The sequence below is a fragment of the Colletes latitarsis genome, chromosome 8 (assembly GCF_051014445.1).
Source record: "Colletes latitarsis isolate SP2378_abdomen chromosome 8, iyColLati1, whole genome shotgun sequence".
NCBI classification, from domain to species: Eukaryota; Metazoa; Arthropoda; class Insecta; order Hymenoptera; family Colletidae; genus Colletes; species Colletes latitarsis.
Window position 1 is genome coordinate 25,846,323 of NC_135141.1, and position 24,794 is coordinate 25,871,116.

At 40.2% G+C, this 24,794-nt stretch overlaps 1 protein-coding gene across 2 annotated transcripts; it reads right to left on the reverse strand.

Annotated features, from left to right (window-relative positions):
* Positions 1 to 572: 572 nt before the first annotated feature.
* LOC143345085 (proton-coupled amino acid transporter-like protein acs) lies at positions 573 to 23,512 on the reverse strand. 2 transcript variants are annotated; one of them, XM_076771863.1, is made up of 8 exons: positions 23,242 to 23,512; positions 10,036 to 10,088; positions 9,831 to 9,956; positions 8,737 to 9,009; positions 8,551 to 8,635; positions 2,659 to 2,931; positions 1,916 to 2,270; positions 573 to 1,533 (listed from the first exon to the last, which is right to left on the reverse strand). In XM_076771863.1, exons 1-8 carry the CDS (start codon positions 23,275 to 23,277, stop codon positions 1,289 to 1,291), a joined length of 1,446 nt encoding a protein of 481 aa, XP_076627978.1. In that variant the 5' UTR covers positions 23,278 to 23,512; the 3' UTR covers positions 573 to 1,288. The 2 variants fall into 2 exon arrangements, with proteins under 2 accessions (XP_076627978.1, XP_076627977.1); XM_076771862.1 differs by lacking the exon at positions 23,242 to 23,512 and adding an exon at positions 10,279 to 10,404.
* Between the last annotated feature and the right edge of the window lie 1,282 nt (positions 23,513 to 24,794).

Consider the following 24,794-nt stretch of genomic DNA (forward strand, 5'->3'; position numbering starts at 1 on the left):
CTGGAAACTGGACTCTCAAAAACCACTTGTCCGAGTTCTGGTACCTGGATGAGGATTGGAACGTTATAGAATCACAAGGAGACGGGAATTTCTGGTGCACACAAAATGGGCGTTTGTTCTTGAGAAATTCGAAGTTTTATTGTAAATATAGACAATGTTGAACGTAGACTGTTAGTCTTAACATGTACCACCCTAGTAGTAATCGCAGTATTTATGCCTAACATTGCTTGTACTTATAATAAAACTTTAAACAGACATTTCTCAGGAACGAAAGCCCATTTTAAGGAACGGAATGGGACCATTATCCTAAGAGGGATTTCTATAGATACAATAGTACTTGGAGTTAGTCAGAGAGTAGCTGAATCATATTTTTGAGGTGTCAGGGGCTTTCTAAATACGCTGGTTATCATCTGTTTAATATACTCATACTCACATCTCGTATCATAGATCAGCCGCCGATTAAAAATCTTCATCGAAGCTGGAAAGTTGGAGGGTTCTCTACTCTCGTAAGGAACATCAGGATATTGAGTGATTCCAGGATTCGGGATACTTATAGTCACGTACTACGTGTCTATATAAAACACTGAACAGATCGTTTTATTAAAATAAATGTAATGGTGAATGGTACTAATTATCTTAGGTCGAGATGATTGCGAGTATTTATTCTTTGCCCGCGGCAAAGAATTATGGTTGTACGATGACATCGTTGGACGAACATATGCAAAACAAAAAAGAACGCCTCTCGTTTTGTACTCGACGACGCATCCAATGATTAGACGAACATCCGTTGTTCGACGATTCGTTCGCGTAATTTAAACCAATCGATGTATCCAAATCTCGCTCGCATCGATCTCATCCATTGCTACATTCACTTAATCCGTGATTTGGCATCGAATCACGGCTACAACAAATGAATAAAAACAGTTACTTGTCAACAGGCGAACTTGATTTCATAGAAATAGCATCTTCAAATTGAGTTCACCGATCGCGACACGCTAGCGCGTCGTCCATGTATTTTTTTTCTCTTCCTACGCTTTCGTTATTTTACCGTAGCTCGCGGTCCCGTATCACGCGGCTCTCGGATCGTATTTATGAAATACGTCTCCGACGGAAGTAAGATCCACGGTCTGAAGTAATACAGACCCAATCTTTAGGTACTCTTTTGGCGACGAAACCTCGCTACGTATCACATTGCCGCGTCCTTCCCCTCCGGAGAACAACGCCTCCCCTATCCTTCTTCCAATCTCCCTCGTTCATGGTCTCCTCCTTATCCTCCGTAGCAAGCGCTTCACGAGAAGCTCGCTATTATGTCACGGAGACTCGTGTACGTTCCTATCACCAGACCCAGCAGCCCAAACAAGACCAACGACATGTTCTTAGCCACCATCCACATCCTTTCCGAGCGTGTATACACGCTCCAGAATGTGCAGGTTTGTATGATCGCGGGGAAAGCCAGCCCCAAACCGGACAGACACAAGGCACCGAACAGGGAAATGAAGAGCTCCAGCTCGGGGATCGCTATGGCCAGTAAAACTGAAAAAAAGAAGACGGACTTAGAGTTAGACTACATGCGTACGACATTTACATTATTATTATATAGTTACGAAATGCACAAAGATATAACGGAAACGTTCCGTTTATTTAAAGAAACAACGTTTCCAATTGCGAATGCTGACCGACCTTGACTCCAGTTATACAAAAAACTTGAGCCGCTATTTATAAAGACCGACGCTTCGGCTTCGCGTATTAATACAAAGAAGAAAAGCTAATTGAATACGATCAATAGGTTTGATCTCAATGAAATTCCACGCAATAACATCGATTGACGTCAGAATAGCAGGGCTACAAGGTAATCAGCATCCAACGTTTCGCGAATGGCATCGCACTCATTGAAGGACTCAGGGCGTTCACTTACACGTTAAAAGGACAAGGACGGTCCTGACGACATACTCCCATAAGAGTTTGTGCGAATTTTTCTCCATCTTCGGAGCCACGTACTCGTTCCAGACGATGTCGATGGCCACGTAGCATTGAATAGGATGGGTGAAGAAGATGGCCACGGCTAAGAGGATCTGCACACTCTTTGCAAGGAGCATAGGATCGTTCAGACTGAACGTGATGCTGCCCTGAATCGAGCTACCATAACGTATGTATCCGAAAAATCCTATGGCCGTGTATAGAACAACAATGGTACCCATTCCTATGTTGAGCACTCCAAAGGATTTAATGAAATTCTTCGGTTTCTTCATCTCGTTCTCCAGCGGCATGATCTAGAATCGAATAGATCCGTAAGAACGGGAATAAATATTCCTAAGTTTCTTAATGACGTAACGCAACAACATCATCGCAAGGTTAATAGATGTGGATCGAACGCTTCGAACAACATAATTTGTCAAAGTGTCCATACATCGATCGAAGAGTATTTTTAGCGAATCGTGCAAGCCTAACATTTATCTCGTACAGAGAAATTTTCATTGCTTTTTTTTCCAGGCTGGGAAGCCTTCCAAAAATGTTTGGAACCCACTGTCGCGGACACTCTGCAAACACCAGATATTTGCGATACTTTTCAAGCTTCCCATTCGAAAGGAAATCGACGTTCCAGTTTGGAACAACGTGGAAATTTGAAAGTAGTTTATCGAGGCACGAATGAGTACTCACCACGCCTATAGCCTCGAGAGCGAAAAGCACGGTGCCGAAGTAAAGCGGGAAATCCTGGACGTGCCCGATAGGCTGACGATCCTCGAAGGACAACGGATCCCTGAAGATATAATACAATATTATACCGAAACTGGCGAACGTGATGCCGTTCGCGATCGTCGAGCACGGGGCCAAGAATTTCAGGTTCCTGATCCAATTCACGAGGATCAGGGGCAACAGGATCGCCAACATGTACAGCCTTAGGTCGATTTTTGGGAGATACGAGTCCAACGCCTGCAAACAAAACGATACTTCTTTGATACATTTATCATCAAAAAATCGATCTACAAAGGTCGTCAGAGATCGAAAACTATAATGCAAAGTCTGATTTAGAATACGTAGTTTTCTGTGTAGAAAAGAGAGACATTCCGTGCTAGTAGTATTGGATTAAACGTTATGGTCAGCCTTCGTAGGACGAAATCACTTCGCGTCGTCCACATTCTACTTGCTCGAATTACCACATTCCCCTAAATCCGGTACTGTTCCTTATTTCTCGCGACAATACGCGATTCGTCGAGTAATTCGAACTATGAAAATGAGTCAACGCTTGTAACTGTACTTGCGTCATTCTGACTCAGAGAGACAAGGAAACGATCGAACGAGTTTTCTCTCTAGAATTCTCTCAAGTCTCCAACTTTCATCGGTCAAGATCCCGAGACACAACGGCGACAATCAGCTTTCTACTTCCTATCGAATCGCGGCATCGTAAATCCCGCGTTATCGAGTACTCGACGTTTATCGAACGAAGACTTACGTTCGTCCCGACGATCAACGCGTTCCTTTAAAAAAGCGTAAATATCGCTCGCGGTTCGCGATTTCAAAAGACCAAGAATAGTTTTCGTCCAATTCAATAAATCGCTTCGGTCAGGAACTGATGCCGTCATCGCGCGATCTCGCGCGTCCAGCTAACAATAGTAAAACGATCTTTATCGGCCTCGGGAGATCATCGATATCGGCTCCGTTATTCTCCCAATTCAAGGACAGCCGGAAATGATTAGCGACATATTTTAACATGTACCCATTTACGATCTCGTAAGCGTCTTTACGTAAGCGTCGCGTAATTGCGCGCGTAACGCGTACACGTAGGCGCGTTTTACTTTTTTTTTTTTTTTCCTTAAATTCTAGGCGCAACCGTTAATTCTAATTCGTACGAATCGATTTTCTATTCCGCAGAGGAAAGAGCGCAGACAGTATTATATAAAACGACGATCAAATGAAAACTGTGCCAAAATATTGCTATAAACTATCTTTATCAAGTGTATTTTTGCGATTAATTATTTCAATCTATAATCAATTCTAAGATCTGATAGTCCCACGATTGAAACGCAACGCTCGTCCTATCAAGCACGTTATTCTATTATGTCTATTGCTCCGCGTTCAATTAAGTATACATTTCTGGCAATTAACTTGAACCTCGTCGAGCGAAATAAAAGAAATTATTGATTGCGCAACTCAGTGTTTCTCAAACCGTCGTGAAATTTTCAAAGTGTTATAAGCGCTGCGTTCCAATGCAATCTTGAGATTGAAATTTCGATATAGGGAACGACCTGATAATACATTTTTTTAATTGCGTTTGACACGCGAACGTTCCGCCGGTTGGCGCTAAAATTTTGCACGCAGCCTCAGAGCTATCTAGGCCAGGTTTGCCTTCTTCGTACGTATCGTACCGATTCGATACGCCGTCGTTTGCAACCGCGATTCTGTTACGAATCCAGCACTTGATACGTGTATCGTACGGGTCGTTCTAAACTAGAACACAATTCGCTTTCCTCGCGGCGAAGGGCGTGTGTACGGAAAACTACCTAACGGCCCCGTATTGAGAGCGTGGTTTAAACGCGCGTCGATCGGCTTTGGCTCGCACACAAACGCCCGAGTAATTCCACGGTTTCGTTAATCGAGTATAAAACGCGGATCACGTAATGCGTTTCGTACGGTGCAATTCTATTTAGATTATGGTGATTAAACACGAACGCATCTTGCAGAACGTTCCATGCTTTTACGTAACAGTACGTTCCCGATTGGACGTACTACTACGTGCCGCCTTTTGTCACGCTTCACGCGCTCCGACCGCGCGACATAGTAATACCATCGACGTAATAAAGCGTACAACGTCCTGCTACGGTCAATGGAGCAACGCGTTCGACGATATACTACGCCCGACGTACTGACACGTCCAACACGGCGTCCAGGAATGCATAAGTTCTGTTACTTCGTAGATGGACGTAATAATGCGTCGAAAGCAGTAACAAGTTTCGACATAATAGTACGTCGAACGTAATAATACGTCAGACGTATGTAACACGTTGAAACTTGTTACTGTATACTACGCCCGACGTACTGACACGTCCAACATGGCGTCCAGGAATGCATAAGTTCTGTTACTTCGTAGATGGACGTAGTAATGCGTCGAAAGCAGTAACAAGTTTCGACGTAACAGTACGTCGAACGTAATAATACGTCAGACGTAGTAACACGTCGAACGTAGTAGTACGCAAGTATACGCGAATTAATACTAAAAAGTACACGAGCGAGTGTTACGCAACGGCGCGAGTCGCGAAGCAACGCATTCTTTTATAATTGTAAATGATTTTGTATTGCGCGCAACCACGTATGATTGATTCCTTCCTACAGACTTTTGCTCTCGCGTGATTCATTATTTCGAGCATGGAAGTGTCTGTTACTCGTAACCGTGCCGCGGATCGATTTTCATAATCGCGCCGACGAGAATAACAAACCGTTAACTGTCGCGGGCAGCGTTTTAGCGCGTTCCCCGTCGGGCTGTCGATAGCAAAGACGTTCGTCATCGTCGAAGACAGCCAGAAAAAGAAACCAGCGCATCGAAATGCCGCTCCAGCTGTCTAGAACCCCTTCAGCCGTACCATTTTCAGTATATCTCCTTTTTTATTCCGGCTCCGCGACCGCGATTGTTCTCTCCGTCTATTCTAATCCTCCGCTTCGACGCAGGACGCGCGATTAAGAGGGCAGAACACCTCGATTGGATTACTCAAGGGCGGTCGGTGAAAGAAACGCGAGATCGTGCCTGGAATCGTCGGAACGAACTGACGCGATGACAATGTGATTTGCATACGCGTTCGATCTCTTAGGATTTACGACGATATCGATTACATCGCGGAACAAACGACCGGGGGGAGTTCCTCCGTCGGAAATCGACGCGAAACCGGTCCCGGCGACGGTTCGCACACGAACGACCGTGCCTCGTTACCGGAAAAATTGTTAAACTTTTTCCATCGATGCAAAAAACTACAACCGATTTCCTGTCATAACCAGATCGAACCCGATTCTAATCGTTCGATTCGCGTTACGCAACAACAGATCGAAATATTACCGTAAACGAGTCCACGTGGACCACAGTTTCGACCGAGAGATCATCCCTGCGATTCGTTTCGGTACCAGAAGTTACACGAAAGCAAACATGATTGTCATTTAATCGCCTGGGAAACTGGAAGCCGTGTAATCCGATAAATTGAACGCATTGCATCATTACCACAAAGTGTCTGAATATTACCGCTAGCGTGTTATCAGATATTATTACATCTTTGCTTTACTATTTCGTGTAACTCCACGTTGTCACGCTTCTCCGGTCGCCGGTTGTACCGTATCATTTCTCAGCCATTTAATTGTTCAAATAAACTAAACAGAATAGTCGAATAGCTGTCCTATCATATAACGTATCAAATGGTTGTTCACAATTTTGTTTCCAATTTCCTTTCAATAAGACGTATCTGGGCGATCGACTAGCGTAGCGATAATAATTATAAATTACATAAAATTCCCGACAAAAGAAAAACCGATAACGAAAGTGGATGCACGCGCGCGTCGATGCTTTCCCCGTTATGTACAGTAAAAACATGCTCAACAGGTGCTCTTGTACGTCTTCGCGAACGCAGCTATAAATCAAGCAACATTGTTGAAGCTATGGGTCACGGTTCTCTTCTCGTAAAAGTCGCGCTCGGGCAGGATGAATGCGTTCTACTACGCTCTTGTCGATCCAACGGTGGGAATTCAGGTTTTCGCGAACGGTGCCCGTTGCATCCACATTCTCCATCCACTTGCCGTAATAACACGTGTCGTAACTATGCCGCTAACTATCCATTACATTGCGTAGTACGCAACGCGTTCCAGTGTCTGGCTGAACCAACACTGACACGGTCCTCTTCGTCCAGTTTCCAAACTGGTCGGCCCGCGAACGCCAAGAATTTTCCACGAACATAATTAACCAATCTTCCCGCGTCCCATCAATTACGCAACCGATTACGCGCGGCGAATTGCCGCTCGAAGCCGCGACGACGTAAACGAAGAGCTAACGGCGGTAATTAATCGAGTGAAATTTAATAGCGTCTCGACAATCCTCGTCTTTCCGCTCAGTCGATTATCGACTAAATCTATCGTGAAACGAAGACTCTTTGTGTTTAGAAGAGACTGGCGAAGACCGATCGCGACTCGTCGTTTTTAGAATGCATCGTTTAAAATTCGCAATGGTCGAGTCATCGAAATACCTTTATAACGGGTAAAACAAATTAAAGTTAATACGAGGTTGTGGATCTTTCGTTCGTCGTATTGCTGTACGATGCAATCTATTCGTTGTTCGTCATGGAGGTGCGTCGAAGCGAAACGGAACCGAGACCAGCGACTGGAAACGACCTTTTCCTCGAGATTTATGACGAGTCGAACCGAGTCCTTCCGATATTCGTGTCGGCGGATCTTTTACAGCGATCGTCGAGCGTTGCATTGAATCTCCAAGTGCCCGGGGAAGTACCCGCGCCTTGCGTGGAATTATTATTCCAACGTGTACCTTGAGGATTCGAAACAACAAAATCGCGTCCGTGAATCATCCCATCATCGGCGGACGTTCGCGTTCCTTCCTTCCGACTACTAATTTTCAAGAACGCGGTTAACAAAAGTAAAACGAACTTTTTCTGTACTTTTGAACACGAAGATTCACGCGCAAGATTGGAACCGAAGTCCTCGCGGAAGTCCACGCGACGTAATTTCTCACGTAACGTTACATTAGCTAATGGAAAAACGTAGTCGGTAGAAGATGGTCGGCTGATTAATTGTTAAATAAATTCCGCTTACGAGGACTTTCTTTGCCGCTTTGATAATAATAAAATCGCAAAGTTATTAACTTTAAAACATCCTGGAAACGCGCGTTACCGTCGAGTACGAAGGAGTTATTATTATCTCGGAGTAGAAGAAACTCTGCGCAAAAAGGCTGCATTAAAACTGAAACCGAGTCTCGAGGAAGTGGCTGGAAATCGTTTCCGCGATCGTCCAGGGCCGCGTTTTACCATTCGACAGAGGAGTCCAAATTTCCTGATCGTGACGACCGAAAACGGCTGTCGTCCTCGTAAATAAGTCATTAATGGACGGTCGCATCCTACCCTCGGCGAAATGTCAACGAACCTGGCCGTGTACGCGTATCATCACCTTGACTTGGCATCGTTGGCGCGTTCGTTGCGCCGTCTAATCGTTTATTCCTCGCGTCGTGTTTCCCTGACCTACATGCTTCTTTTCCTCTGCCCACACGGTCTAGAGCCGCGGCGCGCGTTCGAGTGGGTCTCTTTCGCGGTAAAAACCGGATTAACACGGATAACAAGAGCAGCGAGGTTGCTCTCGCGACGGATCCGACCGACGTACGCCGTGAAATATTCGCGTGATTACGAGAACGATCTCGCTAACGAATCTGGATGGATACAATTTTTAATTTTCCGACCTACGGGCAAAGAAAGTGTTATTATCGGGAAAGATATGTAAAAAAGACCGCGTCTCCCATGAATTCCATCGAAACGGATGCGAGGGAAGGTTCGTTATTAAATAATTTTGTGTACTGACCATTTGCAAATTCGTGGCGATGAACACGGTGTACACGCAGCAACTTCCCAGCTGATATATCATCAGGAATAGGTTTATCGCGTGCCTGAAAACGAACCGATGCGTTCACAATTTTTTTAAATCGCTGGAAATCTGTGCCACAGTGACACAGGGATCGTCAATTAATTTTAATATCGAATAACTTACACGGATGCTTTCGCGAAACACCTGAAAGGCGCCGGGCCCACCATCAGAGCGGCTTCCGCTGTCGCGGGGTAGGTCAGCGACGGCACCCTTTTTCTTTTGCTCAGTTCGTACTGCGAGGTGACGAGAATTCGAATGCAGTATGTGCAAAGCAGACCTATGATGATCGTCGCCACTATGCCAACGGCGTAGCCCGAATTATGGAAGGCCCTCGGCATCGCGAGGATCCCGGTACCCAGACTGCCTTTCAACAAATGGAGCAACGTCTCGGAGCTCCTAGAATCATCGTCGTCGTACTCCGATTACAGTCAAGCTTAATAGCAAAAATTGTTAATTGTTTCGAACGGATAAAATGCCAGGTGTTCAATTATTTTCGCGAAATTAATTAGGCCAGGACAGGAACGTGACCTTTTTATTTCCTTCTGCGACGATAACGCGAGTCTCGCCGTTTCTGTAACCGACGGGAACAAGCGGTTTCTCGGAGGACAATCTTACTCTTCCGCTTCATGACTAATCGCCCCAACAAATTACCGTGTAATTTGTGTCTAGAGAAACGCGGTCGGAATAAACGATACGCCGTTTCGCATTCGTGCGGCGTACGTCATTATGCAAATGCTCGTGATTGCGTTAAGCGAACGAATGTATCGATTTACATTATTTTTATGTTTTTCCCTCCCTGGATTCGCGTCCGTTTCGCGACGGGAAGTTGCGAAGAAATTGAACGGAACGAAAGGACATATCTTTCGGAGCCGCGAATTTCGAGCCTCGATCGGCACTTCAATCACTTTCACCAGAAGTCAGAATCGTTTCTGTTCTTCGGATTGAATACTTCGCGTTGTCTATTCGCAACGCGTGATTAATATACAGAAGAACAAGGACAAACATTTTTTTATGCGTTGCAAGATTTAGCGAAAAGTTGATTATACATATATTTCTTGGAGAACCTCTTCTCGATGTTTCTTGGTGTATCTGCGTTAAAATTTGTCCTACAAACGAACGAACAGTCGCAGTATAAGATTAGACTACGTGGGAAATAAACAAATCAATCTAACTAGACGAGAGGGATAGAATGATGCTAGATGTTAATTGAAACTCACGTCGTTGGATGTTCGACCACTCTGTGATCATAAGGATTATAGTCCTCATCGTACTCTTGCACGCTCTTCTTCTTATCCTCGAGCTCCAGGACATAGACGTTGCCTTTGTTGCGTCCTGACTCGTAGCTAAAATACAATCCATGGCGATTATCAAAAGAGGCGTACTTTTGGTACGACTTAAAAAATGCATATCGCGATATCGTACCCATTTTGATTACTTTTCGTCGACTCGATCCACTTATTGGCGTCCAGACCAACCTGAAAAGAAACTGTCTATTAGCAATCCACTTTGTGTAATTAATTCAGCCTTACTTTTACTTAAACAGCCTTCAATCGTAGCTCTCTAATTCGATTGAAAGTCTCTCGTTGAAATTAAAATTCCTTGCTAAATGTTCTCAGTTTGTTACAAGTAAATAAATACATTTTTCTTGGGTAATAAGATAAGTACCGTATAACAATGTAATTTGAGTATTTTTGCAAACGTTCCGGAACTACCAAAAGTCGGGAATTCGATTAAAGAATCTCTTGCAGCAATAATATCGTCATTTATCATACTCATCTCCCGATAAAAACACTCATCAATTAATATGCAATTTGACACTAAAAGACAGTATATCTCGTTTTCCTATTCTATCGACTAATCGATTCAACGTCCACTCGTTCAATTGCCTCATTAATGCAAATGCGTTAAATTGCCGACGAAGATTAATTTTCTTCGACGTACGACCGATTGCGTACTTCGTCGCTGATAAAAATCAGCTAACGAGACATCGGGTGTTAGATTTGCGACGTAAATACGATCCACCGCGACAGCGTTGATCGGGAAAACTCTTTGTCAGCCACGATTCACGGTCAAAGACGAATGGTAGTTGAAACGTTTAGCTACGAGTGCCCAAGCATATCGACGATTATGAGCGAGCGAACGATTCTTTCGCGATTGGAACGTGCTTGGAACGTGTATACATACGTGACCAAGGAATATTTCTACAATAAGCGCATAAATCTGCGACTAATCGTGTTTGGCGTATCGATTTCCCACTAATTCGTCTATCGAGATCGAATTCTTTCGTGTAACTTTACAAAATTATCAAAATAACTAAACAAATATAAATGATTTACAATTTTACAAGTTACGCGATACTTCCTATCGTTCTTTTATATAATTTACTTAAGTGCATGTATTCCGCATACATTTACCTAAGTTCTTCGTATCTGCATGCCTCGTAAACGCATAAAATCTGTAATCTACTGATAACATGCTTTATTCGCGAGGACTCTCGGTGATTACAAAACGCGACAATGGGTCGTTTCCTGCGAATATTTTTTTTGAAGGTAGACTATACATAAAACGCAAGACGTAAACGTTTAAACTATCTCTGAACAACTTCTTACGCGATCATTAATTTGATATCAAGGAGGATAACGTTCCCTGTTGCGAGATTCTCCTATTTTTAGCTTTTAGCAGCCACTCCACCCCGAGCTTCACAGCGCGAGAAAACTAATTTTATGCAAAACGTTGCAAAAACGACCGTGCTTCGCGCGTCGAGTATCAACGGAGATTAAAGGATCAACGTCGCGATCCTCTTCCACGTTGCGTTCCTAAACAAACCGAACGCGCGTTATTAACTTCAATTTTTAGCGAATTTCTATCCAGATAAAAAGTGTGACCGTCTCTGTTTGAGAAAATGAATGTTTGTCGCGTTTGGAAACGCAACGTGAAAAATATCCGCGTAACAGCGCAGCGACGATCGATCGGACGACATTGGCGGGCAATTTCGAGTTTTAGTGGCTGCGAGTAAACTTTATTGCGCCATCGACCGGATACGGCGACACAATCGAACCGCGAAAGTGTTACGAAAGATCTAGCCGCTCAATGATCTCATACGCGCAAATATTTCCATCTCCGCAGCTGGCCGTCGTCGGCTCCCTCGCTCGCCGTACCAAATGGGATTTTCCGTTTACAACGATCGATCGACGCGTGTCGTAAAACCCGCACTATCGAGTCTCAACGGTGGCTATCTCGTGAAAATCGTCAATACGATAAAAAAACGATGACGACACCGGGGGGATCACCTCGAAGCACGTGCCGAGGCTACCCGGGGCTGACATTCCTCCGACGAATGCTGTTTTATGGCATTCGGAGGAACGATCTATTATTTACCAACTAGGAATTATCGATCGATATCAGTAATACGAAAAAAAAAGTAGGCTTATTACATTATTATTACGGAGAAGTAACAATGTTCCTCGCATTTTTCGTCCGATCAGCGATATATATATTTAATCCGGTGAATTTAATGGATGAAACTTAACGATAAAACGAGGTTGCCAAGATTAATATTTCCCTGTTCGATACTTCTACTCGAATCAATATCGGAAGTTGCGGCTTAATCTACGAGCTAACTACCAAGAATCAATTTTTTTTTTTTTCTAACACTGTTTAAAAATGATTCTGATCCGGACGTATTCTATAAATACGTTCCAAGCTTTATCTTAATCGTTTCAGCTATTTTACCCGCGAATGCGGTAATAAAAAGATAAAACATTGTTTAGTTTATATAGATTTATAGCGCTCGATAAGCATATTGAAATGTTCGTGAAACGTGTTCCTAGTTCAGGGCGTCATAAAATAATTTATTGCGACAACAGTTGATACCTCGGTAGCGTCAACCGTGTTACGTTGAGAAAAGTATTCCAAAGATTCGCCGGCGCAGCAGCTTCTTTGAGGATCGTGTTACGCGGCTCGCGAAACCGGAAGTCTCAATCTGCCTCGACTGTCGGAACCCAGGTCGCGAATTTCAAATATCTTCACTCGTCGCGACTTTTAAAAAAATAAATTTACACGGCCAAAGATTCATTTGAAAAAAATAACGAGTTACCAAAAAAAGAATCACACGTTGCGAACCTCAATTAAATTTTTTTCGTGTCTATGTAAAAGTAACAGTCATCGTTTCGCGCGAAACCTTCGACTTCGAGTATCCGTGCAAAAAACAATAAAACATCGTACGGAATTTTTCATGCGTTTTCGTTAATTCGCGTTATTAAACATTTCGTTCGAGGACGTCGAATGTGTACAAAAAATGAATACCAAAATTCCGCCGCTTCGCAAACAATTGCTAATTTGTTTATGCAACTCGACTTTCAGTATTTGTAAATACCATCATTATTCAAGAATTTTTTAAGTTGATTGATGCAGTTCAATTTCACAAATACTATAAGAAAGAAAAGAAACTAAATATTTACAAATACTGCAGACGACTAAGATTCGAAACTTATTTACTATTCTGTAAAGTTTTGGTTTTCCATTATCGTCGTTGAAGATAATCCGACATTTTTCTGTTTCTTTCCAGCTGGTTTCTCGAATCGAAGGGAAGCGTATTCTTTAATTTTTGAGTGTCCTAAAATCGACATGGATGACCAACTCTTCTAAACTGTTCTTTGACTAGCGTGTCAGACAGATTGTACTGCCACATCACTGAAGATGCAAAGTACAGCTCCGCGTGTCTGATCAAGAATGTCTTTATCCACTGATCCGACCAACCAGTTGCTCGAGGCAGCCAGCCAGAGCGAAATTCTGTACACGAATAACAATCATATACTAACTATAAAAATGCTAACAAAAATTCAGTTATTTTTGGTACATTTTCGATACGCTAAAATTCAAATCCGTGCGAGGATGTTTCACACTGTTTTTACATTATTCTTCGCACGAGTGATATTTCTTTTGTAAACACGCGGATGAATCCTCCTACTAGGAATTGATTATTGTCATTTATCAACGACAACGCCGATGACAGGAATGTCACGAAGGAATTATATAAACAGTATAAATAAGGCCTCGAAGAACCTAGGAACGGAATAAATTATCGTCTTCCGAGAAGCTGTTCAACGTTCGTCTACAAATTATATCGGGAATGAACAGCGAGAAACGTTACATCGATATTTCACGCACGTTATAATTTAATTCACGCTGAACGTCGATGATTAACGTTTCCCAATGACGCATCGATGCCATTGAGATCTGTTAATCAACGACGCACGAATTAAATTATTACTAGTCCTTTATATAACCGAAGTACGACCGTTATTGTTCGTAACTCGCCAACAATACTCTAACGCGTGAAAATATTTTAAAACTCCGTTAAGGACGAATTATAGTTTCACGATTCGCGATCGTTGTTTGACAAAACAACGTCCGTGCAAACTGCGTAAATTTTTCGAGCAATTTTTCGCGAGACACGGGTACGGGGCCGAAAACATTACGATGTTATTGTTTTTGGGACATTCAACGCGGTTTTGCGCGACAGAAAAATATCGCCAATTATGAAATACGCGCTAATACGCGTGACTCGCATAATAAACGAACCGTTAAATCGAAAGTCTGTTGAAAATATCTCGATACCTCGTTCGATTCGATTCATTATAAACGTTCTTATCGAGTTCGACGGTATCGAACGCTAGACGATCAAAATAAACGATTATTTAATCGATACTCTGGCTCTCCGTCCGAAACAATAAGCATGTGCATTTTATGAAGTATTATCATGCTTTCGAGAGTGAACTTGAAAAAAGAATTCGTACAAAATTAGACAAAATAATCAGTCTAATTCGAGCTTATATGTTTTCAGATTTGGATCGTCTTTGGAGGCAAACAAACAGTGAAATATTTACAAAAATAAGTGCAAATCGAAGGTAGATGATACGAATAGTTAATTTTAGACCCTCGAAGACAAATCATACGAATTCTTTTGTAATTATTTCTATTTGTTAAGTAAAGTATGGGTATAGTTTATAAAATGCAGAGAACGAAGCAATTGGGTCTCTTAAAACTTTCTACGCTGTCTCTCGAGATGAACATTCTCCATTGCTGCTATTCTTCGAGCACCGACGCCATCATTGACTTCGTCGCGATGCAGAATTCTCTTCGAGATTAGCAATTCTTATACCGATCGGTTCTACCGCCGCTGACACTCGCTTCTTTTTTAAACAAACCCGTGTCTGAAAGGCGTTCGTGTATTCTGCGAAATGTTATCTTGTCTGGCAGACGTCTATCGAAGAAAGGAATAGCAAACAAACGTCTTGTTACGTCGAACGCCATTGTCTAATTCGAGTACTTATTCTTTGTTTCTTCCATTAACGAACCATCGAAAGCTCTTCCCAAGAGAAGGAACTAGACCTATAATTGGAATAATCATTTAAGTCAAGAGATATGAAAACATGTTCAAATGAATTGTAATTGTAAGTTAATTCTAAAACACAAACTGCAGGTGGAAATTTTGTAATACCTAAAGAGTGGGAGTTTTATCGATCCTTTGTCCCCTTTAACGAGAGATAATTTACGTTAGGTGTTATACACTTACGAATTAAGCATCCCTCAAAGCTCTCGAATCCTACATTTTTCATTTTAAGTCGTTGAACGCTATTCAATAATACCGTTTAACGAGCTGTTCGATCACTGTTCTGCCACTTTCGAGTACGTATCTGTCGAGTGGAATCAAACGATAATAATCCCACGATAGAACTCGAAAACCTCTAATCTCGCTCCAATTCGCTTCCAAGAATGATCTTCGAACGTACGAAAATAAAATCTGAATGGAAATTGAGATCTTCGTGATCCTTGAATCCAACGCCAGGACTTTCAACGCTGGTTCAAAAATATTTAACCAATATTGCGTAGAATGATCGATCTTCTTCGAGGCAGGGACAGCGAGTAACCGTGTTTCAAGGTACTCTGCACGAAGATGTCGTGTCAAAAGTGACGCGTTACGCCAAGGGTTAATTAGATCAGCGTGAAACACGAGAGGAGGACATCTAGCAATTTAGCATCAAGTAATAGCTAGCTACCAGCGAACCGGAAATCTCGCGAAATGAACCACGGTCTTCCTAGAACAATATTCTTCGCGTCGTGGATCGCGCGAATTAAAATCTTACAACGATCGAAAATAGAAACGACGAATTTTCGTGAGACGTTGCAAAAATAAAAGCAAACAATACGGTGGTAAAAACGAACTTTCTGTTAATTTCTCTGGAACAGAATATTTTATTTTTTTACAACCAATCGATTACTCGGACGATTACCTTACCTTGAATAGTTCTAATGAATATTCTATGTAAAATGACCTTTTGAAAATTGTTAAGAGAAAAAAAAATTCTTGAACAAATACAAAGTATACGAATAAGTATTTGAAAATTGTCTTTTTGCAAGAGCGCGGATAATTATTACGAAATAGAAGTTTAAAAATAACAGAACCAGATACGTGGCGTTATCTAAAATAGAAGTATACTATTGCAAGTTTTCTATTCGTCTGTCTTCGTCTTCAAGAATGCACCGAGCGAAACTTAAATAGAAATTAATAGTGTTCGGCTAGTTATTAACAATTAAATTCAAAAATTTCAAATCGTTCTGGAAAAATTATTTTCGGTTGCGGGGGTCAATTACAATTATTTTTGGTGAATAGACATACCCCCGAAATCCTACGCAGTTTCGAGAAAAAAATTCGAATAAGTGCTGAAAGTTTTGGGTGAAAAAAAGACTTTCGAATCGTTTTGGAAAAATTATTTTTAGTTGCAGGGGTCAATTGCAAGCATTTTTGGTCAACAGACATGCCCCCGAAATCCTACTCAGTTTCGAGAAAAAAATTCCTTACCGAAAATATAATCTGAGGCCTGAAATGTCTGCCCGAATTTTCATGCGAATCTTTAAAACGTCATAACTTCTGAACGGATTGGACGATTTTAATGTTTAAAAAGGCAAACTACGCGTATTTTGGTGGAGAATATGTACAAATCGCAAAAATATTCGAAAAGTTGGTCCTTGATCCCGCAAAATCAGAAAAACCCCATAAAAATGGTTCAATTTTCAAACAGCCGTAACTCCTACAATTGTGAATATATTTCAATGAAACTTTTTTCTGAAGTAGAGCTCATGGGTACCTACAAAAAAGTATTAGACAACTTTTCTGTAGGACGTCAAACAAAATTACTAAAAATGAGAAAGGAATTTTTAAGGAAAATCGACAGGGGGTAAGTGCCTAAATTTTTCGACGAAAAAAAAAAATTTCAAATCGTTCTGAAAAAATTATTTTCGGTTGCGGGGGTCAATTACAATTATTTTTGGTGAATAGACATACCCCCGAAATCCTGCGCATTTTCGAGAAAAAAATTCAGAACGGACGGAACTTTAAACGTTAATAACTTTTTAACAAAGCCTCAATCAACAAATTAGTATTCTTGATTTTCGTCTTATTTTGGCCTTTAGAATCTCCCATTAGAATATTTCCCAGGGGTGGCTAAATTTAATTATCTAATCGAATTAATAGATAAATAATATTCATCGTATCTAGATCAGATTTCACAAAAAATATACAATCTTTCCACTATTCCTTTCGTGCCAAAATTGTATTCGTTTGAACTTGGTCCGCGCCTATTCTTTTCCAGTTTATTTCAGTGTTAACTAAATACGTTTACATCGTCTCGCGTTGCTTTCTAACGAGGCTACGCGCCTTCTGGCCTATTTGTTTGCTACCAAAGAAAAAGGGCGTCGCGGCGCGTTGCGTTTCTTGCGAATAATAAAATATCAGGAAGACTCGCGAAGTTATTGGCCAACCAAATAGAAAGTTATTTCACGGTGTCTGATCGGTGGATTACATCGACGCCATCAGAGAAATCTGGTAACAGCTCGTTGTTAATATTTAATTTTCATTTCTATCCTACGTTTCATATAGATAAATATAAAAATACAAAATAAATTAAAATAAGCAAATTTAAACTAAAAACAATGTACACAATTTATCGTAAACGCTTCGACGTATCATTATAACACAAAGTCAGAATTTCAGTACACCCAGATGTACATATATCGGTGTAACGAGTATCATCGCTGTTATCAGTCAGATAATGACTCTTGAAATCTTCTTATTGATGCCGAAATATCTGATTGCCAAACGCGTGGGAGTATAAGGACATCGTAAAACGATTATCACCGAGTCTTCGATTACGTAGTAAATTGTCGATTGATACGAATAACTGTACCGTTACTCGCGTTTAATTGAAATCGAACAACATTATCGAAAGTCCATTGAGCCTTCTAATTGTAAGTACTGAAAAGTGTTAACGATAACTCGAGAGCTATTAGAAACACTTTACGATAAGAGTGTAAACGATGAAGGAAAACGTTTTGAGTAGAATGGCCCCATTAATTTGTTACCTCTATTAAAATGAAACAAAAAGTAAGAAATGAAATCCGTCGTACGAAGCACTCGTCCGACTGCATATTCTGCTGACGGGGTCAACGGATTCGTAACAAAGAAATAAATAATCTCGATTTAAACCTCGACAAAACATCTAGTTTCAGTATCAGTTTACTCTATACTATTTCGATATTTACTATTAATTTTCTGGTTATTACGAATTATTATTACGAACGAGTAATCTAACATCCGCAGGACGATTGTTTTTTTTATCGGAAGAATGATAAATTTTTGTGCGCTTCCTTTCTAGCAACAATTTCTAAATTCGAAAACAAGTACATCAACGATCGATGACACGTGGTCGTACTTTTATCATGATTCATTTAATAATGATAAATGTACTCACGTAATCATTTTGCAAACAAGAATGCATGTACAAGGTCTTCAAAACTGGACTACCTATCACGTGCACAGCGATAGGTTCGGTTTATCGGTCTGACAATATGAAATATACGATACACTGTTATTGCAAAAATGACGATATTAGTCAAAGTTAATACCGCCGGACTCGTGTATGTTACTTAATGAATTATTTGAAGATTTATTGTGCACGTAGGTTGACACGTTGATAAGTATGGATGCATTTCTAACGCTTTTCTAATAATACATCCATATTTTTCCAATATTTATACACGTGCGCCACAACTTTTCAAACGATACACGCTTAGTCATCTAAAAAATCGTCCAACTTCAGGGTAAAATGGAACGAAGCGTTTTCTTCGCCGTAAGACGCTAAACAAACGTAACCGCGGGTAAATATTGGCTCTCTTACCATAAAAAATTATTACTCTATATTTGCATAATCGACTGATGTCAATGTTATACGAGTACTCGCTTAATTGGCCTGTATATTTCCACGGATGCCTCGTAATAAATGATACCGTGAATTGTAGCTAAACATTGACATACAGATCACGAAAATACATAGAACTTACTACACTGCGCAAAATAATTAGATTATCTGCACGAATAATTTTATCATTGACGAGTCATTGTCGCTCGAAAATTGTCTAACAGGATTAGCGTCGAAGGAACGCCTATTGGATCCTACGCAAATGCTTTGAATGATCCTAATCGATAGTTACAGGTTTATGCTTCGCTAAAAACAGTACTCGATGCACTCAATATAGCGACAGATTAATTGCACGCGCAACAGAAGAGTTCGATTGTTGTTACTTTAATTAACTAATATTAACATATTAATTAATTTTCTACAGACTCATTCGCGTCTTTACGCGCTATTGGATCCTCTTTCTACGAAGAAAATATATGAGTATAGCTTGTGTCAGTTTTTAAATTTAATTTCCAACAAATTCTGTCGTAGATATTTTTTATGTGAAAGCAAATATGAACGAGATACGATGCATGTTATGGTTGACGATTTCGACAATCCCCTCCCAAGATGATCTACCTTAAAAATACGTTATAAATTGTATTGTGATGCCTATAGGCTTTTTCACGACATTGTGACAAACAGACAAACGAAATTAAGATTTATTTATAATTGTTTAGTACTTAGCCACGTTTGTACAGGTGCGACGATACACATCTAATCCTGTTTCCTGATATATGAACAGAACCAGCGATGATTTTTAATCAAGATCCATTCAGTAAATTTTTAGTTGACCCCGAACGAACAGACAAAAATCCTAAACAATGTGTAACTCGATTTAGATACTTTATATAAATTATTATTTAAAACATTTTCAAATTGTACAATTGCAGAGAAAACTACGATTCTATTTATAGTGATTGACAGAAATACCTACGAGAATTGATCCATCCTAAATGATTTTCAATTACTCTTTGATCCAGTCCATCCAGAAAATATAACAATATCAACGTACGGTACTTTCAAGACGAAATTCGTATTTCTTTTTTTCTAAAAAGTGCAAACAAATCATTAGCTTATGTAAAAAAGTGTGTCAAAGTTTCAGGTGCTTCTTATTATTAATTTCCCTACGATATTGTGTAGTTTTGTTCGTTCCCATCCTCTGCTTTAACGGTTCGTTCATCTTAAACAAAATGGCGACATTTCCTCTAACGAATCAATCTATACAGGGTGTTCGACCACCCCTGGGAAAAATTTTTATAGGAGATTGTAGAAGCCAAAATAAGACGAAAATCAAGAATATCAATTTGTCGATGGATGCTTCGTTAAAAAGTTATTAATGTTTAAAGTTCCGTCCGTTCTGAATTTTTTTCTCGAAAATGCGCAGGATTTCGGGGGTATGTCTATTGACCAAAAATGATTGTAATTGACCCCCGTAACCGAAAATAATTTTTCCAGAACGATTTGAAATTTTTGAATTTAATCGTTAATAACTTTTTAACAAAGCCTCAGTCAAGAAATTTGTATTCTTGATTTTCACCTTATTTTGGCCTCTAGAATCCTCCATTAAAATTTTTCCCAGGGCCGAACACCCTGTGTAGTCGATCAGAATCTCCGAAGATGTTATTTTCCATTGCGAAGATCAATCTCGACGATCAAAATTTACACGAGTAACAAATCGTCGGTCATGTTGCTCGCCGATAATCTGATTTGCTCATAAATATGCAATCACGACGTCACCTACTGACAAAATCGGTTTATCTGGCTCTTCGATCTCAAAAATTCGAGCAGCTTCCCGCTGATTCGTCAAATTCGATAACTTCAACAAAAACAGATATCTCGCCGAATCGATCGATTCTTCCTTTTGAACGAAATGTTTCCAGGATAGCACCCGTTATCGGGTACTCCCTAAAAAGTTCCACGACCAAAGACGATCTCAGTACTCGAGTCATTATCAGGTAGGCACGATCTTCGAAAACAAGAACGACACACAGAGGGCAGGTAGAACACGATGGATCTAAGTAATCGACGTAACAAATATTTGATATCGTAAGTGGTATTATTATTGAGTTATTGAGGACAATTTTTCATGAGATACACCGTTGATAAGAAGGTAAAATTCCAAAAGATACTATCTGTTTTCCTTCGACTTTCAATGTTACGAAGTGTAACGAAATCTATTAGATCACACCATAAGTTCGTACCGTTCGACATTCTCAGATCGACGAGGATAGATTTCGTAACTTGGTAGGGAAAAAACCCAAATTCGTCGGTTCAGGGAATTTTGTAACCTCTATATCTCTTCAATACAGCATTTTTTGGGCGTCGATGAACCATAAACACAAGTGAATCGTACAATATGAGAGTCAATATGTATATGAATTCTGTAATACGACTTCCGGTAGTATCAGTCGTTCGATAACCTCAAACATCTGCAAAACAATCTGTTGAATATATTTGTTTTTTCCCTTACATTCCTTGACCGCGTATTTATTTCGAATTTTAGAATATTAGCACACAGATCATCAATCTCTAATATAAATTTCACGAATTACTCGATGTCCTTGCTACAGATTACGGAAATGACGTTGCATATAGGAACGAACTATTTCCTGCACATGCGAGAAACTTAACCTAAAATATAATTTGTCAAAAATACCAATTGCCGCTGGGGAACGATGAATAAGCGTAAAACTAAAGTGAAATTATATGAAAATTGCTCGATTTCTCTAGTCCACGAAGTTCGAATTCAAGGAATCCCCGACATAAACTGAAACTCGCAAAACACGGGAGCGAAACGATAGTTGTACTCTACCACCGTGATAATCGCGGTACGAAGGACACGCAGTTTCACTGACCGTTCGACAGAAACGATTAATTTCTTTTTTCTATCCAATTTCACGTCTCGATGACGCACAAACTGAATGAAAGAACATGCAGATACTTGATCTGGTTTTGTACGCAAGAAAATAAAACTTGTCCCGATTTAAATTGTGTACTTCCCGTACATTCACGAGCATTACATCTCGTGGCACGCCGTTTCAAACAATATCGTCCTTCAACGCGCTGAATTTTTCGTTCGGTCAACAGACTTTCCCTTCCTTGCGATACCTATTACTCGCGACTGATCAATTCCGCGGTCGATTGCGAGGCTGTCTAGCAACATTGTTCCTCGCGGAAATTCAACGAGAAAATCGTGATCGCGTCACCTGACGGATCGACATGACGTTAGAAAGAAAATATGGACCACGTCGATATCGCGCGCCCGATCCACGACATTCGATTATCTTGAGATACAGGTTAAATGAACTTCCTATGTTGGGCAAATATTATTCACGAATAAAAATTTTATGATTATCGGTTTAAAGAATTCGTTAATGGGTTATAATTTACGAATAAAACGTAAGGGAAAGTTACATGGAATAAAAGCCCAACTCTGGTGCGTGATATCAATGTTATACATACCAAAGAGATGAAATATGGTATCAACTTGATAAGCAATGAAAATGTACGAGATACGTACTAAGAGAACGTTACGATGAATTACGGTTATCGAACTATCGCTTCTTCGAAGTGTTTGTTTACATTGAAGTTCCTTGCGAGTGTTCAAGGCCCTGGAACTCTATTGTGAGAGCGTCTAAAATGACTATGCGATACACAACTTGTAAATTACTATATTATCGTGTATGCTCGATAAGTTAGCAACAAAGTAAAAATGAATTCTTTCCACAGCAGTTTTAAGAAACCGTCTTGGCTCTGCCACGGTTTAAGTTTATTCGCAGAAAGGAAAAACAAATAACAATCTGTCATAGAAGTTCCATTATCAAACAGAATTGAAGTAACGCAGAATTTGCTCGCGAATGAATTCGAACTACGCGTGTCAATCGAAAATGTAATTAATTTTCTCTACGTTAGATTTAATCTACTGCTATGATCAAGTTCACCAGACGTTACGTCAACATGGATAACCTATGATTTATTTACAAAATAATCGTGATCTTTAGCCAAACGAATTACATTCATACGAGCGTGGATTCGATTCGATACTGTTTACTGTTCGATTCTAACGTTTGGTAAAACAAATTTCAATTGTTCGAGGTTCGATTAATCCGCTGTATACCGTTCGTATATAGTAACATTTATCAAAGATACCGTTTAGACCAAATGGTCGTAGTGTCGATTCAAATATCGGTTAATTCTCGTTAAATAATACACGATGTTACACGCAGCGTCAACGGTGGACGACGAGGAGTTAAGAAGTGTCAAAACATCGCACGCAGAAAAGGTAAACGAAGCCAGAGGGTAAAGTACGGGTACCAATGTCACTCACCGTGCTCGATGTAAATCCCAAATTGTCGTGCGACATCCCGCCAGGTCACTTCGGTACACAAAGAGGCAATAATTCAACTGGATGGCTGTCGATGTCGAACGAGATATAAAAGTGTTAACCCGGTCGCAGGCAAGGTTATGGTAAATGAGAACACGAAGTATCGAAAGATGCGGAAAAAAGGACAACCGGTTCGTTTAGTTTGTTGTGATACGATCCATTACATTCTGTTGCGACAGGTACGGCCGCCGCAACACGACTGATCAGGGTTCGCGCCAAGTATTGTTTATATAGCATCGTGGCACACACGGCACACCGCACTCTTGCCATTTCGTTTGCTGGTCACTCACGGCGTGATTCGGATGCGACGATGCGGCTCGACTACCTTACGAAGCCTACTGAAGATTGGAATCTAAGACAAGCCGGTTTGCCATAGAAACACTTTACCTTTCGTAATTCCCCACTCGATGCCGCCGACAACAAACCGATTTGCAAGCAGACTTGGGCAAAATATCCAAATAATATAGATAATAAATGACAAATTGAAATCAAATTACAATTAAGCAATTTTAAACCTAAACTAAGAAGTTCTTTTAGGCGATGAAGAGTACCCAAAGAGTAGCATCAAAAACATAACTATATATAAAATAATATTAAAAAAAACTCACCTATAAAAGTTTAAATTTAATTTCGGGTCATATGGAGAACGGCAAGGCTGAGATACACACACTTCTGTGTATATGATATGTTTAAAAAGAATATTAAATTTGTTTTAGATGTTTTCTTGAAGCAGTCTGAAGAGAACCTGAAAAGATGAAAGAAAAAAATAATTATCGGTTGTCCAGTTCTTACTTATTTATATAATTTATTTACTCGTGATGTTTACTCGATAGAACAGTTAAATTGTTATTTGTTCGTAAAATGTCTCGTGTTTATTCTTAAATCGGTTGCCTTTTTCAAATAATTTATCCGAAAGTATGTTTGATTTTGGCAAATTGTTACATCTAGTAAGAGATGATAATGGTAAGGATGTATTATATCATTGTCGGATAGGCATCAGCCAGAGATAGGAAAATTCTTATCTGGGTAACAATTTAGGCAAACATTTTATTCATTATTCTCTAATAAAAAATTAGAATTTGTAGTCATAAAATGACATTACGTTTCACGTTGAACGAACGAAAACTGATCTGTATAACTATTCGATCGAATAAACATCATAATTAACGGTATTGTAATGGTTATTTCTAAATTCGCATGACGTGGGCCCAAAAAATACTTTTGTTTGGTGTCCTGTTAAAGATTAATCCACTACTGTTAATACACTATCATTTACAACGAGCGTTTGATACAAATCAAGTCGGTACTTGGTACGTGTATCCAACGCTCGGTGTAAACTAGCTCAGTGTTTCACGGACAAGAATCGCGCACCGATTGCCGCCAATTTTCCCGTCGAATCGAAAATCAATTTCTCGAACTGGTATGATGACGCGAGTCATCGCCGCGGAATCCATTATGAACCACGTACTAATATTTAAAACAATGAGAATTCCCTT